At 63.7% G+C, this 14,010-nt stretch overlaps 1 protein-coding gene across 1 annotated transcript in view; it reads right to left on the reverse strand.

Moving 5' to 3' along the window:
* Positions 1 to 6,575: 6,575 nt before the first annotated feature.
* ZFYVE28 (zinc finger FYVE-type containing 28) overlaps positions 6,576 to 14,010 on the reverse strand; it is a 102,728-nt gene continuing 95,293 nt past the window's right edge. Inside the window, exons 9-13 of the mRNA XM_086404532.1 lie at positions 12,595 to 12,728; positions 11,062 to 11,178; positions 9,885 to 9,989; positions 8,529 to 8,632; positions 6,576 to 7,745 (exon numbers count right to left, since the gene is read on the reverse strand). Coding sequence (XP_086260658.1) covers positions 7,614 to 7,745; positions 8,529 to 8,632; positions 9,885 to 9,989; positions 11,062 to 11,178; positions 12,595 to 12,728 — 592 coding nt within the window. The 3' untranslated portion in view covers positions 6,576 to 7,613. The remainder of the gene's footprint in view (positions 7,746 to 8,528; positions 8,633 to 9,884; positions 9,990 to 11,061; positions 11,179 to 12,594; positions 12,729 to 14,010) is intronic.

The following is a 14,010-nucleotide window of genomic DNA, read 5'->3' on the forward strand; positions in this document are numbered from 1 at the left end:
GCGTGACCCCGGGAAAGGCTCGGGCTTGGAGGAGAGGCGTAGACGGTCTGAGCCTAACGGTCAGGGCTTCCTGAGGATCTCAGTGGAGAAACTGAGGCCCACAGCAGGAGGGGTCCCTCAGAGCCGCCCAGAGGACCCTAGGGCAGAAGGAAGAATCTGAGAAAAGAAGGGGGGCAACGCTCTGCCGCCACAGTCCAGACGGGCTCCCATGAGTAGAGGACTGCGTGATCACGTCTGGCCCAAAGGGTGGGGACATTCCAAGAGGCTAGCACTTGTCCCCTCTGGCCACGGAAGCGCTTTCTAGGGAAGAAAATTGCTTTGCCTGGGAGGGGAGCTCTCATCGAGCTCCCAGCTGGCTGGCGGGTGGCCCTAGTGACCCCTGACCCTAAGCTGGCCCACAGAAGCAGGACTGGCAGCCTGGGGGTGGGGGGCAGTCCCAGATGGGCCTCAGTCCCACTTGATTTTTCCCTCTCAGAGGTTATTGAGATTGTTGGCTTGGGAGCTCCTGCAGAGGGGCCCTTGGGCTGGAGAGCGTGGGGTAGAAATGACTGGGTTCCCCAGTGCTGCTGCCAACAAAACAGAACAAACACTAAAAATCCAGCACGTGCAGTCCCAGGACCTATTGACTGTATATATGCATTTCCGTGGGTTTCCACATCCCCAATTTACAGGCAAAAAGGCTGGGAATCCTGAGGACTTGCCAGAGTCTCCCAGCATTCCCAACAGAATGATTAGTGCTGCCAGACATGTGACCCAGGGCTGGTGACACAGGAGCATGGAGACCAAACCACCTCCAGGCCCAGCACAACTTGATTTGAGAAAGGGGGTTAGGAATGTGTGCCCACCTCCCTCTTCCCGCCGCCCCCGCTCCCGCACCCCGGGTGGCAGAACCCAGTGAGGAACTTGGAAACTGGCATTAGACAGCCCTGTGTGGACATTAAAGCAACACTTCCAGGGAATTCCCTGGCATTCCAGAGGTTAGGACTCCTGACTTTCACTGCCTAGGGCCCGGGTGCAGTCCCTGAGCTGAGAATGGAGATCCTGCAAGCTGCAGGCAATGAGAAAACAAAAACGCAAAACACTACCTGGATGTTAACTCTGGCCCTTCCTGCCCCTGCTCCACAAGCACCCCAGGTTCAGGGCAGATCCCTAGCAAGCGCCGAGTCCTGGGCCCTCCACTTAGTTTGGGGGGCAGCCAGGGCTGTGCAGGGTAAAGGAGGGCCGGGGTGCATCATGGGCTCTCCGTGTTGGAGGCAGGACCCCTGGCTTACCACTTAGTGTTTGCAAGGTCAGGCCAGCCCTGGTTATGTGAGGGATGCGCTGCTGACTGCAGTCCTAAAGCCGCACCTGTGCTGGTGTGAGTGCACCTGCTGGACCCCCACCTCCCTTCCTGCCGGGGGGCCTGGGGTGCGCTCTGTGCTGCAGCGACAGCACAGGGGCGGAGGAGTGGCTGCAGGAGTGCGCGGGGTCCCACCTTGCGCCACTGACTACATCTAGGCCTTTGGGGGACCTCCACCCTCAGCCACACCCAGGACGGACCACTTCCCCGTGCCCACGGGGTCCGCACTGTCTGGGCGCCCCGCACAGTGAGCGGCCAATGGGGACGTGGGCCGGCCGTTGTGGGTGGAGGTGTCGGGGTCCCATTGCGGGGGTGGGGGGGGGCAGCCCTGCAGCGCCATGTAGGTTGAGCGGTGGATGGGGGGATAGAGAGAGCCAGCAGGGGAAGTGGTCCCACCCGGCCCGACCTGCAGCTGTGAGTCCAGAGCTCCCCGGGGATAGTCTGAGGCTGCCAGCTGAGGGTGCTGGGGCGAGGGGGAGGATGGATGGGGTGGCCTTGCCCAGGACCCGTCAGGTGTCTACACGCAGAGCCTCAATGCGTGCCCCCTTCACCCCACCATGGAAGGGGCACTACAGGCACTGAGGGCTGCCCTGGGTCGGTGCTGGCTGGCCCAGATCCAAGGATGGCAGGGTGCTACCCTGGGACAGTTCCCTAGAGCAGGTCTCAAGCAGGGCCCAGTCACCTCCTACAGGCAGCCTTCCCTGAGCCCAGGCTGGGCGAGCAGCCTCCTGGCCTACCGCATCTCCCATGCCTGCCCAGCTCTCCCTGCCCCTTCTGTGAAGAGACCTATCCTGTCAGAGTGCGACCCCGCTGAGGCCACACTAGAAGGGAGGAAGCGGGCTTCAGAGGCCACCTCCCTCTGGGAGTCTAGGCCCCCACCCCTTTCCTTCACTTAGCATCCAAGACGGGCCCTGGACCATTCCCACCCACCCCAACTCCCCTCCCCTCTCCCAGGCCCCCAGCGCCACCCCCCCCCCAGCCCACATTCCCTTTCCTGCCCCTTCCTCCAAACTCTTTCCCCCGCTGCTCTTAGGAGAAGCCCAGTTCACCTCAGGGCTCCCAGCCCCGGGGGGCTCAGGGAGAAGTTGCGGGGCCTGAGTCCAGGAGGCCTTAGGGGTCTGTTGGGCAGGTTTCATCCGCCACCCCACCCCTGCCTCAGCTTCCCTGGCTCTGAAATGAGAACTGCACACCGCTCTCTGGGCACCGGAGGACCATAGGAGGAGTCCTGGGGGGAAGCTTATGAAAGGCTGGCGAACTCGCCACCCCCAGGATCCTGCGAGGGAAGGACCCCTCGGGAAGACCGTTTCCTAACTTCTCCCATGCTGACCAGGCCCCAGCTCCCTTGCCCTGGACCCAGTACCTAAGGGCGCATGTCACCCAGCCCTCAGCCAGCACACACACTGGGGACATGCCTGAGGCTCTCAGAAGAGCGGCGGGAAGCACCCCCCCCCAGGGGGAGAGCGTGTGTGCAGCCCTTCCCCCTCCAGAACCCCGCTCATACCGCCAGGGTAACCAGGCCCTGTCCTGCCTTCTCTCTCGCCCCCTCAGTCACCGGGTTGGAGTCCTGCTGCCCTCAGTGTTCCCAGGCCCAGTGCTCCAGGGAGGAGGCTGGGAGTGAGCGGTCAGGGCTGGAGCCCTCCCCCAGCCCAGTGCGGACCCCGAGTGGTGGCAGGTTCCGACAGGGACTGAGGCGCAGGGACAGAGATGAGCTCTGGGGTCATCTCTCAGGGGCTAGAGGGCCATGCCCAGCCCAGCACGGCGGTCAGCCTGCAAGCCGCCCACTGTGTGCCAGGACCAGGGGCGAGCCCCGGAGGCTTCTGTCATTGGCCCCTCCACCAAAGCCACCCCGGATTATTGTCTGACCACAAGACCTTGGCCTCAGAACCTCTCTGAGCCTCGGTCTCCCCAGCGATAAACCGGAGTTGGCGGTAGCGGCCTCAGGGTGTTGTGGGGTGCAGTGAAGGCTGCCTGGGAAGCCCTGGGAGGCAGTGTGCCAGGTGCAGGGCAGGGGCAGGAATGGCAGAGATACTAGCATCAGACCCAAAGCAGCAAGCGCTTCTTTCTCTAAAGATCTTTGTATTTCTCTTTGGCTGTGCCCAGTCTTCACTGCCGCATGGGCTTTCCTCCAGTTGTGGCGAGTGGGGGCTGCTCTGCAGGTGCGGTGGGCGGGCTTCTCGTGGCAGTGGTCTCCCTTCTCGCAGAGCGCAGGCTCAGCAGTCGCAGCGCATGGGCTTAGTCACTCTGTGGCACATGGGCTCTTCCTGGGCCAGGGACTGAGCCAATGCCTCCCGCACTGGCCGGCAGTTCTTTGCCACTGAGCCACCAGGGAAGCCCCCAAGTGCCTCTCAGTCTGCGCACTTGACGTAGGGAGGTGGCGGCAGGGCCTGGGCAGTCACAGCCAGCATCGAGTTCCGTCAAAGGGCGCACAAGCCGCCCGGGTAAGGGCACGGAGGGCCTTCGAAAGAGTTTAACACTCGGGAGAGCATTGTCCCCAGAACACAAGGAGACAGCAAAATCAAGATGCGTGAGGATGTAACAAATGTCTGCCTCGTCAACATAATGTCCATGTCAGTCTTAAATGTAAAATAAGAAAAAAAAGTTCATTATACTTGTGAACAATTTGTGGGGTATATTTTTTTCTCTCTTTACAGAGTTTTCTGACTATACTCAATGACCCCTGGACAATCTATAGATGATTGTCTTAAGTATCCAAAAATGTCCAAAAGCAAAACAATAAGATTTTCTTTTAAACTTTTTCTCAGGGAGAAAAACCAACGAAGGAGGGAGATGGTGCAGACTGAGGTGCCCACTGCAGGGGTGGGTGTGGCTGCAGGCGGCTCAGGGCCACCAGCCTGCTCCACTCCCAGGTCCTGGGCACAGGCTGGGGGGGCAGGACCAGTGCCCAGCTCAGCCCTACTGCCGCCCCTCAGCCCCTGCCAGCTATCTCCAAGGCCCTTTCTTCCCAGAGCCCCGAGGAGTGTGAGCCTGGAGCAGACGGCAAGTCTCCCCCAGACAGCAGGGGCTTCAGGGCTCACCCCAGAAGCCCTATCCCAGTCTTACTGTCTGTGTTCTCTGGGCTAGGCCTTCCTGGCCTGTGTCCCCGCCTCTTCCAGGAAGCCTTCTGGGCTTTCCAGGACATGCTCAGGTAGCCTTCACTTGGCCCTGGCTGCTACACACCATCATAAGGCCTCATAGTCTCCAACTGGATGCCCCGAGGGCCCAAGCCCCTATCCCAGGCCCCTAGGCATCCAGCGGCTTCTAGACCCAGAGGGCAGCAGGGCAGGCTCGGGCAAGCATGCCCTGAGCCGCCTCGATCAGAGGGTGCTCAGCTAACAGCCCGTAGGGCTCAAGGCAGTCCTGAGTGACGAGGTGGGGAGACAGCCAGGTCAGAGCAGCGACCGCAGCTATGCTGCATTACTGCCTGCGATGGAGCAGTGGGGGCCCTGGGGTCTGCCCCGCCAACTCATCCTCCCCCGAGGGTGTCCAGACCACAGATCTGACTGTGTCCTCCCCTGCTCGAAGCCCAGTGTTTGGTACCTGGAGTGACCCTTCATTCGCCATCTGTACTCCACCCTCACCGGGACCCTGGCCGCTTCGAACTGGGCTGTTCTGTGTCTGTAGCTCTGGTACCCCACTCTCCAGCGGCATCCTGCCCACCCCGCAAGGCCCAGGCAGCGCAACCAGCTTGCTCAGCCCCCAGGCTGGCAGACCCCCCCAGGCAGGCCAGGTCTGGAATGTGGGGGTGCTCATCTTTGCCCAGTTCAGGTGCAGGACCCAGCCCCTGACCTGTCCTGAACTCTTGGAAACGAACACACCAGCAGAGCCCAGGCCACATGTTTTTAAGCCTTTGCGCTGAGGTTAAGTTTGAGCTTGTGCCAGCATGGAATCTGTCTCTCCCCAGTCTCACAGACAGGAGAGGATCCGAGAGGTTCGCTGACTCCTGCAACAAGTCTGAGACTCTGCTCTGAAAATGAGTGTGAGGATGGGGGCTGAGGAGGGTGGGGGGTGCCCTGCCTGGGAAGGCTGCCTGGAGGAGGTGGCTCTAGGTGGACCTAAGAGTAGACAAGAGCCTCCAGGACTCTGGGTTATGGAGGTGGCTTAGGGCAGAACTTTGGGTCCTGCTCACCTCCCCCCTGGAAGGACTGATGCTGAAGCTGAAGCTCCACTGCTTCGGCCACCTGATGTGAAGAGTCAACTCATTGGAAAAGACCCTGATCCTGGGAAAGACTGAAGGTGGGAGGAGAAGGAGACGACAGGATGAGATGGTTGGATAGCATCACCGACGCGATGGACATGAGTTTGAACAAGCTCCAGGAGTTGGTGATGGACAGGGAGGCCTGGCGTGCTGCAGTCTGTGGGGTTGCAAAGAGTCGGACACGACTGAGTGACTGAACAACACCTACCCCCAACTTCTGCAGAGTCCAGAGAACAGGAACAGCTGGGAATGACCGGGAAGTTCCCCCTCCATGGTGTCAGCCCCCACCCCCAGCCCTGGTGGTCTGAAGTGCCCAGCCTGACTAGGAGCCCTCTTGCCCACTCTGCGATGCCGTTAAGGGTGTGGCCCGCCCTGCCTGTGATCCTTGCCGGGCTAGGACCCTCTCTGGCTTCTCCACCCGCCTGCAGGACCTGGACAACGAGTGCCTGGCCACTGGGTGTATGTGTGCTGGGGGCCCTGTTCCGACCTGGAGTGCCCACCACAGTGGGACAGCCCCTGCAGGCAGGGCTCTAAGCCCCCACACCCTGGCCGCCAGGCCCCCGTGGGAGAGGAGGCGGTGGGCGGGGTGCCCCCTGGTGGCCGCTAGAGGCAGCAGCAGGGGCCTTGGAGGAGCCCAGACCCATGGGGGAAGGGGAGTGTACCCCAGCCCCCACCCTACCATATGCTGCCAGTGGTCCTCCCGCCACCACCAGCCTCCAGGACACGAACAGTCTTTCTCCTCTCCTGTGCCCCCGCCCCGTGTGGGTGTCCACCTGTCTGCTGGCCTGCCTGGGGTGCTGGGCAGGGTGGGCGCGCGGGGCGGGGGAGGCTGGAGCCCATCGCAGGGAGTGGGATGGGGTAGGGGAAGGGCTGGTCACCCTTCTCCTGGGGGCTGGTGGGAAGCCACGTCCTGTCTTCCCACTGTCCCAGGAGACCAGAAGCCCTCCTCGTTTCCTGGAGGACAGTGCACTTGAGCAAGAACCCCATCACGTCCCAGACAGAGAAAAAGGAGTCCATCCATGCTCACACGAGAAACAAGAGTGTCTGCAATCCTTAAATAGATTTATGGAAATGGTTTTGAATTACAGCATTTAGAAAATAAAAATAATCTCAATACATAATATACCCTCCATTATATACTTTTCTTCTCCCACACGCGCTGTTTTTTGTGCGTGTGTATTCCACTGTCAAACAGTAATTGGATTTTATGCTATAAAAGAAGCAGTAGGTGTGCCCTCTCTCTAAAAATAAAACTGCAATCATCATCGCAACGTGAAGCCTGAGATTTAAGCCTGAGGAGGTGTCCGTGCTGGGCCTGGGGCCGCTCTGGGGCCAGGGTCCCAGGGGGTCAGAGGGGTGGGAGTAATGGCAGCCGAGAGGTCATCACCGGGTCCTCAGCCCCCTGCAGCGCCCTGGCCTCGGAAGCTGGGATACCTCTGCCGGCTGCTTGGCGCCCCCGCCCCCCTCCGTCAGCTGGAGGATCAAGGTGGGCAGACCACAGCAGGGGCGGCCACTTGCTCAGAGGACTACAGGGTCTGCTCTGCATGTCCCCTCTCCAGCAAGAAATGAGACATGTGGTTTAGGCAAGGTCCTGAGGGGAGCGGGGGTGGGGGCTGTGGGCGCAGGGCCCTGGAGAGAGAGGACAGCCTGGTCTTTCCCCGTTCGGCCAGCTCACGGGGGAAGCCCTGCGCCTGCTCTGAGTGCCCCCTCTCCGGTAGGTGAGCATCACCCGCCCAGGAAGAGCAGGCCTTCCGCTACAGCTGAGCCTCAGACGGCATCTCAGCAAGGCAGGGGGGCCCACCCAGGCCCAGGCCTGGCACCCCAGGTCCCCGCGCTGGCTGCAGCTGACCTCCGTGGGCCTCTGCACCAGGCCCGAGGGCCCTGCGGGCGGGGGGCGGAGGCACTGGAGTTCTGGAGTCCGGGCGCCCGCAGCCCCCGCAGCGGCGGGGCCAGCAGGTAGATGAGATGCGGCAAAGCCCCTCCGGCCAGCGGACGGCCCGCCCGGGTGGCAGAGGCGGGGCGCGGCCGTCGGAGCCCCCTCTCTGGAGTCCTGCGGGGCCCGCGGGCTCGCGCGCCGTGTCAGATGCCCGCCTTGTCGCTGTAGAAGGGCGTGACGTGGAACATGTAGCAGTGCGTGCACACGCGGACCGGCTTCACCTGCCCGTAGCGCGGCAGCGGCGCCGAGTGCGAGGAGCAGCGCGAGCAGAAGATCTGGAAGGCGGGAGCGCGCGGCCGAGTGAGCGGGCCGGGGCTCTCCGCAACCCTGCGCCTCGGAGGGACGGCCGGCAAGGGCGGGAGCAGAGCCCTGAGCCGCCTGGCCGGCCGGCCTGCACGTCCCTCCCACCCGGGCCAGGCGGGGCTCTCCCGCTCCCCAACGCGAGGCCAGGACCTTCAGGAAAACCTGGGGCAGGTCTTGACCAAGAGGCCAGGCTGAGGAAGGGGGTCCTGGCCTTACAGCAAGGCTGCGGCAGGCTCCAATTCAGACCCTCCGCCCCCCACCCCCGCACCAGACCCCCAGGTCTGAAGGGCCCAGGACTGGGCACTGCACCATCGCACTTGGTGGCTGCGTGGCCGAGGCCGTGTTCATGCGTGCTAGGTCGCTCGGTCGTGTCCGACTCTTTGCTGACCCCATGGACCAGGCTCTTCTGTCTATGGGATTCTCCAGGCAAGAATCCTGGAGTGGGTTGCCATGCCCTCCTCCAGGGGATCTTCCCGACCCAGGGATCAAACCCCGGTCTCCATGCCTCCTGCATTGGCAGGCGGGTTCTTTACCGCCAGCGCCACCCGGGAAGCCCTAGACCACCCCTGTGCCAAGTCCGAGCAGGGCCCAGGGCTCACGGGTGTCTCTCTGCACAGGACTCCTAAGTCCTCGCCAGCCCCGGGGCATTGGTCCTGACCCCTGGACCTGGGCACGGGGTCTGCAGACGCTCCCTGGGATGTCTGAGGCGGCAGCCCCGGGGGCTGCGGGACAGCCCCGGCCGCCCACCCACCTACCTTCCCGCAGCTGCGGCAGTGGTGCTTCCTGCGGATCACTGTGAAAGGCGCTTTGCAGGCGGTGCAGAAGCCGCAGGCCTCGTCCGGGACCCACTCGGGCGGGTCTGTGACAATGACAGTGGGGGGACAGGTCAGCCCGAGGCAGCGGTGCGGGGGGCGGCAGTGAGGGCCGGTGGGCTGGGGAGGGGGTCGGAGGCTGGAGGTATGCAGGAGCCTCCGGTCCTCGCGAGGTTCCTTACTGGCTAGGTATCAGGACTGCTGGCCAGGCGCGTGGATCGGACCCCTGTGGCAGCAGCCTGCAGGTCGCCCCAAGACTCAGGGCGAGGTGCACCCAAGCCACCCTCTCCCAAGCCTCTCCCGGCCGGCATCCAGTCTGGCAGGGTCCTCGGGCAAACACGGGGGCTGACAGATGAAAGAAATCAACCCCCTTTGTCAACCTCCCAATCAAGGCTCTGCTGGAGCCTCAGGCGCCCCGGCAGCCCCGCCCTACCCGGCTCCAGGGCAGGTCAAGGGAGGTGGGGGAGGGGATGCGAGGGAGGGCAACTGGGGATGGTCCCGCCCCGAGGCTGGCCCCGCCCCTAGAATACCCCTTCCCCGTCCCCGCCCGGAGCTGGCTCCGCCCCCAGGATGGCCCCACCCGAAGCTGACTCCGCCCCGAGGCTGCCCCCGCCCCCCACAAGTGCAGCGCCGGCCCCCCACGACTGGTCTCACCCCCTTTCCCTTCTCTAGGCGCTCACTGGAGGGAGCTCCTGGGGATCTGCTCTGGAATTCGAATTCGGGGGCGGGGCCACCTTGTCCAGGGAGACACCCCAGACATGAGGTGCCCACCCTGCACCAGCCGCGAGCGTGGCGCCGGCCAGGCCACTCGCCCAGGAAAGACCCTGGTCTCCGCCCCCGTCTCCGGCCCCTCCTCCCCAAGCTGCGCCCGAGGACTCGCCCTCCCCCTCCGGCAGCCTGCAGACCCCTGCCCCTCCCACTCTGCCGTCCAGGCTTCTGCTCTGGCCCCAGCTCACCCATTCCCCCACCGCAATGAGGCCTCCTCTCACGCTGTCCACCCTCTCCGTGGAAAAACCCTGACTGTCCCAGTGATGCCTGGACATCACTGGTCAGCTCCTGGGGTCACGCCAGGCCACGAGGCCAGCTCCAACAGGCAAATCCAGACTCCTACTTGAGGAAGACAGTGAGGATCCTGGGGACTCCCAGGCCCTGCCCTGAGAGCCACACGTCCTAACGGCCTTGGTGAGGGGCCCCCACTGGAGGAGGGCTGCTGCCAGACTACAGGCCAGAGCAGAGGGGAGACATGCAGACGGAGTCCCGGCTCTCTGCTCAGCCCACTGGCCCCCGCCCCTCACGCACCTTCCAAGTCTCCGTCTCGGGTCTTGGCGGCGAGCTCGGAGGATGACAGGGTTTCCTGGCACAGGGCACAGTCCTCCAGAGCCGCGCTCCGCAGGGTCTGGGTGACTGGAAGAAAGTGTGGCCACTGGGCTCAACCGGCCACCACTCGTGCCCGGGAAGTATGCCTGGGTGCAGCCAGTGGAGGGCAGCCCCCACTGCACAGTCCCACCCGCGGAGGGGTCACCGGGGCCCTCACCCACTGCCTGGCAGGCAGGGTGCTGACCCAATCCTGGGAGTCTGTCCATCTGAGTGCCCCCACATGGGCAGCTGGCCCCGGACCCATCCACTGTCTGTGTGTGGTCAGGTCCCCCTGGACCGTGGCCCCGAGGCGGACAGGGGACCAGGCCTGGCCCCGGCCCTGGGGCCCACACTCCTTGCGTGCAGAGGCCGTCCATGTCACTGCCCTTCCTGAGCAGCAGTGGTCCTCAGGTAGCCCCACCCAGAATGCCCGGGTACATGGGGGCAGTGTGGCCCAGCAAAGCGGACCTCGGGGGGCAGAGCTGGGCGGGCACACAGGACAGATTCTCCCCGGGGCCTGGGCCGGCTGCCTCGTCACTCTTGAGCAGAAGCCCCTGGGATGGGGGGCCTCTTGCCCAGAACCAGAGCCTCAGCCCCAAAGAGGGGTGGCACCAGAGGGGTGGCTCCCCTCTCCCACGCTGGGACCCCACCCAGCCCTTGCCTCAGCATCCCCTGCCTGACTCCTGCTCCCTCCCCAGGTGCCCATTCAGTGTGTGTGTGTGTGTGTGTGCACACTCTGGTGTGAGGCAGGTCACAGAGGGCCACTTCCTCCTGGAGCAGGGGGACCCGTGTCCCCTCCCAGACTCTGGGCTGGCGTCTCATTGCTCTGACAGACGGAATTCTGCAGAAGCGACACAGGACCACTGGGTCCCGTCTGTTCGAGGAAGGGCACCGTGCCTCCTCGCCAGTACACGATTGCTGCCGCTGCTCCTGGCAGTGGCCTCGGGGTACCCGGGGCCTGCGAGGTGTGCCTCCGCCCCCCAGCGGACAGCCTGGTTCGGCTGGGGGCTTCCGCCCGCAGGGCGTGGTCATGCAAGAAGGGTGGCCCGGGAGAGCAGGTTTCCACCGGCTTCCTTGGGTGGGGGCGGCGCGCCTCCGAGCCCGGCCGGCGGACACTCACCTTTCTTCAGCTTTTCCTTGTCGTCCGTCTCTGGCTTGGTGGCCATGACCTGAAAGAGGGTCTTCAGGATGCTCCTCAGGTCGCTGGCATAGTTGGTCTGCAGCTGGTCGGCCACGCCTGCGGGGCACGCGGGGAGGGCAGGGGAGGCGCTGCTGGCTGCTGAGCAAGCTGTGGCTCAGGGCCAGAGACCAGCCCGTCCTTGGATAAGCCAGGGCGGGAAGCGGCCCCCCAGCCCCCCAAGGGTCCCTCTGGCAGAAGCCAAGTTCAGGAGGCAAGGGAAGGAGGGGATGGGCCCACGACCCAGCAGCGCCGCCCCCCTCCCGCCCGGGCAGCGGTTAGTCTCGTTCATACTTTTGTCCTGAGGGTCTCAGCCACGGCCACCAAAGGGCTCTGGCTCCTCAATGAGGGATGACCCCGCACCCCCAAGTGTGCCCACCCCTGTGGCAGCTCCTTCCCCATCATGGCCACCTCGGCCAGCCCTTCTGGGGGCCTGCCCAGACTGGGGGGCCCTTGGGGCTGCCCCCACCCTCACCAGCTGAGGTTTCCTCATCCCTCAGGCGGGTGGGCTCAGCCCTCCTCAGTGAAAAGCTCTTCGAGGGCTGGTGGGGCTGCATTCACCGCAAGGCCAGGGGGTGACCGCACCTGCCCCCTACCCCCCGGGGCCCGTCACCACGCCGACACTGTGGCCAGCGGTTCTGGAGGGTTTCCTGCTGTGTCAGCAGCCCTGCCAGGCACCTGCTGGGCCTGCTGTTTCCCAGACCGCAAGACAGACCCGTGGATTTGCGGTGGGTTCTGCCAGATGTTTGAATGGAGGCTCGGAGTCACCCCCGAGCCTGGCCTGGCTGGGGGCCCTGCCTGTGGGACCCTGGGCAGTGCAGAGTGACACCCCGGGACTGTGACCCTGACTCTGCAGCGTCTGCCAGTCCACAGGCTGCGCCCCCCGCTGCTCCACCCCACGGCCTGGGGTCAGAGGATGGGCCAGGTGGACAAGCCTGGACAAGGCTGCAGGAGGGGCACTGCCTGAACGTGGCTGGAGGAGGGGCTGGATGGCAGGCAGGCAGCAGGGAGGGAGACCCCACCACACAGCCACGCTTCTAAATCAGGTGCCTGCCCCAGCTACTCACAACACATAAAACTAAGGCAAAAGGTGAAAAAGCCGCTGCGCTCACGCCCCTCTCTGAATCCCAGGAAATGAAGCAGTCATCGTCCCCCTCACCCAGGGGACGGAAGGAAACAGGATCAGTCGGGACATCAGATTGAACAGGACCTCGCGGGTGGGTGGTGAGGGCCCCCAGGCCCGGCCTGGGCTCCCACCCCCACACTGAGGAGGACCTGCGGACGCACGACGCCCACCTCTTGGCTGGGCTCCTCTCGGGGCTTGGGGCAAGGAAGTGACGTGGTAAGGGAGCCCCTGGGCAGGGCCTGCACCCCAACCTTTCTGGGGAGACTCCCGCAGCACGCCAGCCACTGCCTGAAGCCTGCCCACTCCCCGTGTACCCCCGAGCCCATGCCCACCCTGGGGCGACGGGGCACCTGAGATACAGACAAACAGGCGGTGGATGAGGTCCCGGCTGCCGCGGAACCGGGAGCGCATCTCCTCTCTGACGGCCACGCGTGCCGACTCGGGGCTGCTCGTGTCTGGGGAGCAGGGACCAGCCGTAGAGCCGCTGCACGGAGAAGGAAACACAGGGGCTTGGCTGCAGGCAGTGAGGGGGAACAAGACTTCCGCCCGGAGGGCCCCCCACCCCGCACCTGGGTGAGCCCCAGGTCCAACCCCGGGGGCTGAGCTCGTCCTATGGAAGCGTCCTCACCCCACTCACACCCTCTGCAGGGGCTGGCAGGCCCCAAAACATGTGTCCACGCCCGAACCTGGAACCCCGCGGGACCTTAGTTGGAAAAAGGTCTTTGCAATCGAGGTAAGGATTTTTAGTGTTATTTTTGTGGCTGTGCTGGGTCTTGGGTGCGGGCAGGCTTTTCTCTAGCTGTGCTGAGAGGGCTATGCTCTAGTGGCTGCGTGCCCGGTGGCCGCGTGCCTGGTGGCCGCGGGCCTGGTGGCCGTGGGGGGTGTCCTTTGTGCAACGTGAGCTCTGGGACCTCGGGCTTCAACAGTCGTGGGTCGCGGGCTCACTTGTCCCTCGGCGTGGGGGCCCTTCCCGGATCAGGGATCCAATCAGTGTCCCTTGTACTGCCCGGTGGATTCTTAACCGCCGGCCCAGGAGGGAAGCCTCAAGCTAAGGACCTGGAGAGGAGACGTCCTGGCCTCTCTGGAGGCCGTAACCCGAGGCCAGGAGTCTTAGTAGGAGGGGAGCGGGGAGGACCAGTGACCATGACACAGAGGTCTCGGTAACAAGGTCACAGGCCAGGGGACTCCTAGAGTCACCGGAGGCTGGAAGATGCAGGAAGGACCCCTGCCCAGAGCCTCTGGAGGGAGCGTGGCCCCACCAGGTTCAGATCTCGGGTCTCCAACCTTTGAGAGGAGAGATTCCTGTCGTTTCCAGCCCCTGGTCATGGTGCTCTCCACCAAGACAAGCCCTCCGGCCCCCGCGCACGCCCTGGCCCCGGCCCAGGGGCCCTGCTGCAGGCACTGTTAGCTCTGCTGTTCAGGGGTCACCTCGAGGCCCCAAGTAGCAGCCGCAGCTGAGGCTGGACTGTCTGGGTGTCCATTCACCCAGCTGCAGGGGGTGCGTGCGCTGACCTTTCAGTCCTTAAAATAATGTCCCTCTCGTCTTCACCCCGTCGGTTTTTCCCACTTTCTGGGAAATTTCCTCCCCACCCCCCCAATTTTCCCCTGGACATTTTTGCTACTAAGGTTTTATTGGGTTGGCCAAAAAGTTTGATCGAGTACGCTGCTGCAGAATTCATTTCCTCCTCTCTGGTTTCACGTATGTGAAATCTTTTATCTATCTAGAAATATTCACTATAATTTTTTTTTCCACTATAATTTTTTAA

Source organism: Bos grunniens, chromosome 6 (genome assembly GCF_055505025.1).
Source record: "Bos grunniens cultivar Pamir isolate PY7600 chromosome 6, Bosgru_T2T1.0, whole genome shotgun sequence".
Classification (NCBI taxonomy): Eukaryota; Metazoa; Chordata; class Mammalia; order Artiodactyla; family Bovidae; genus Bos; species Bos grunniens.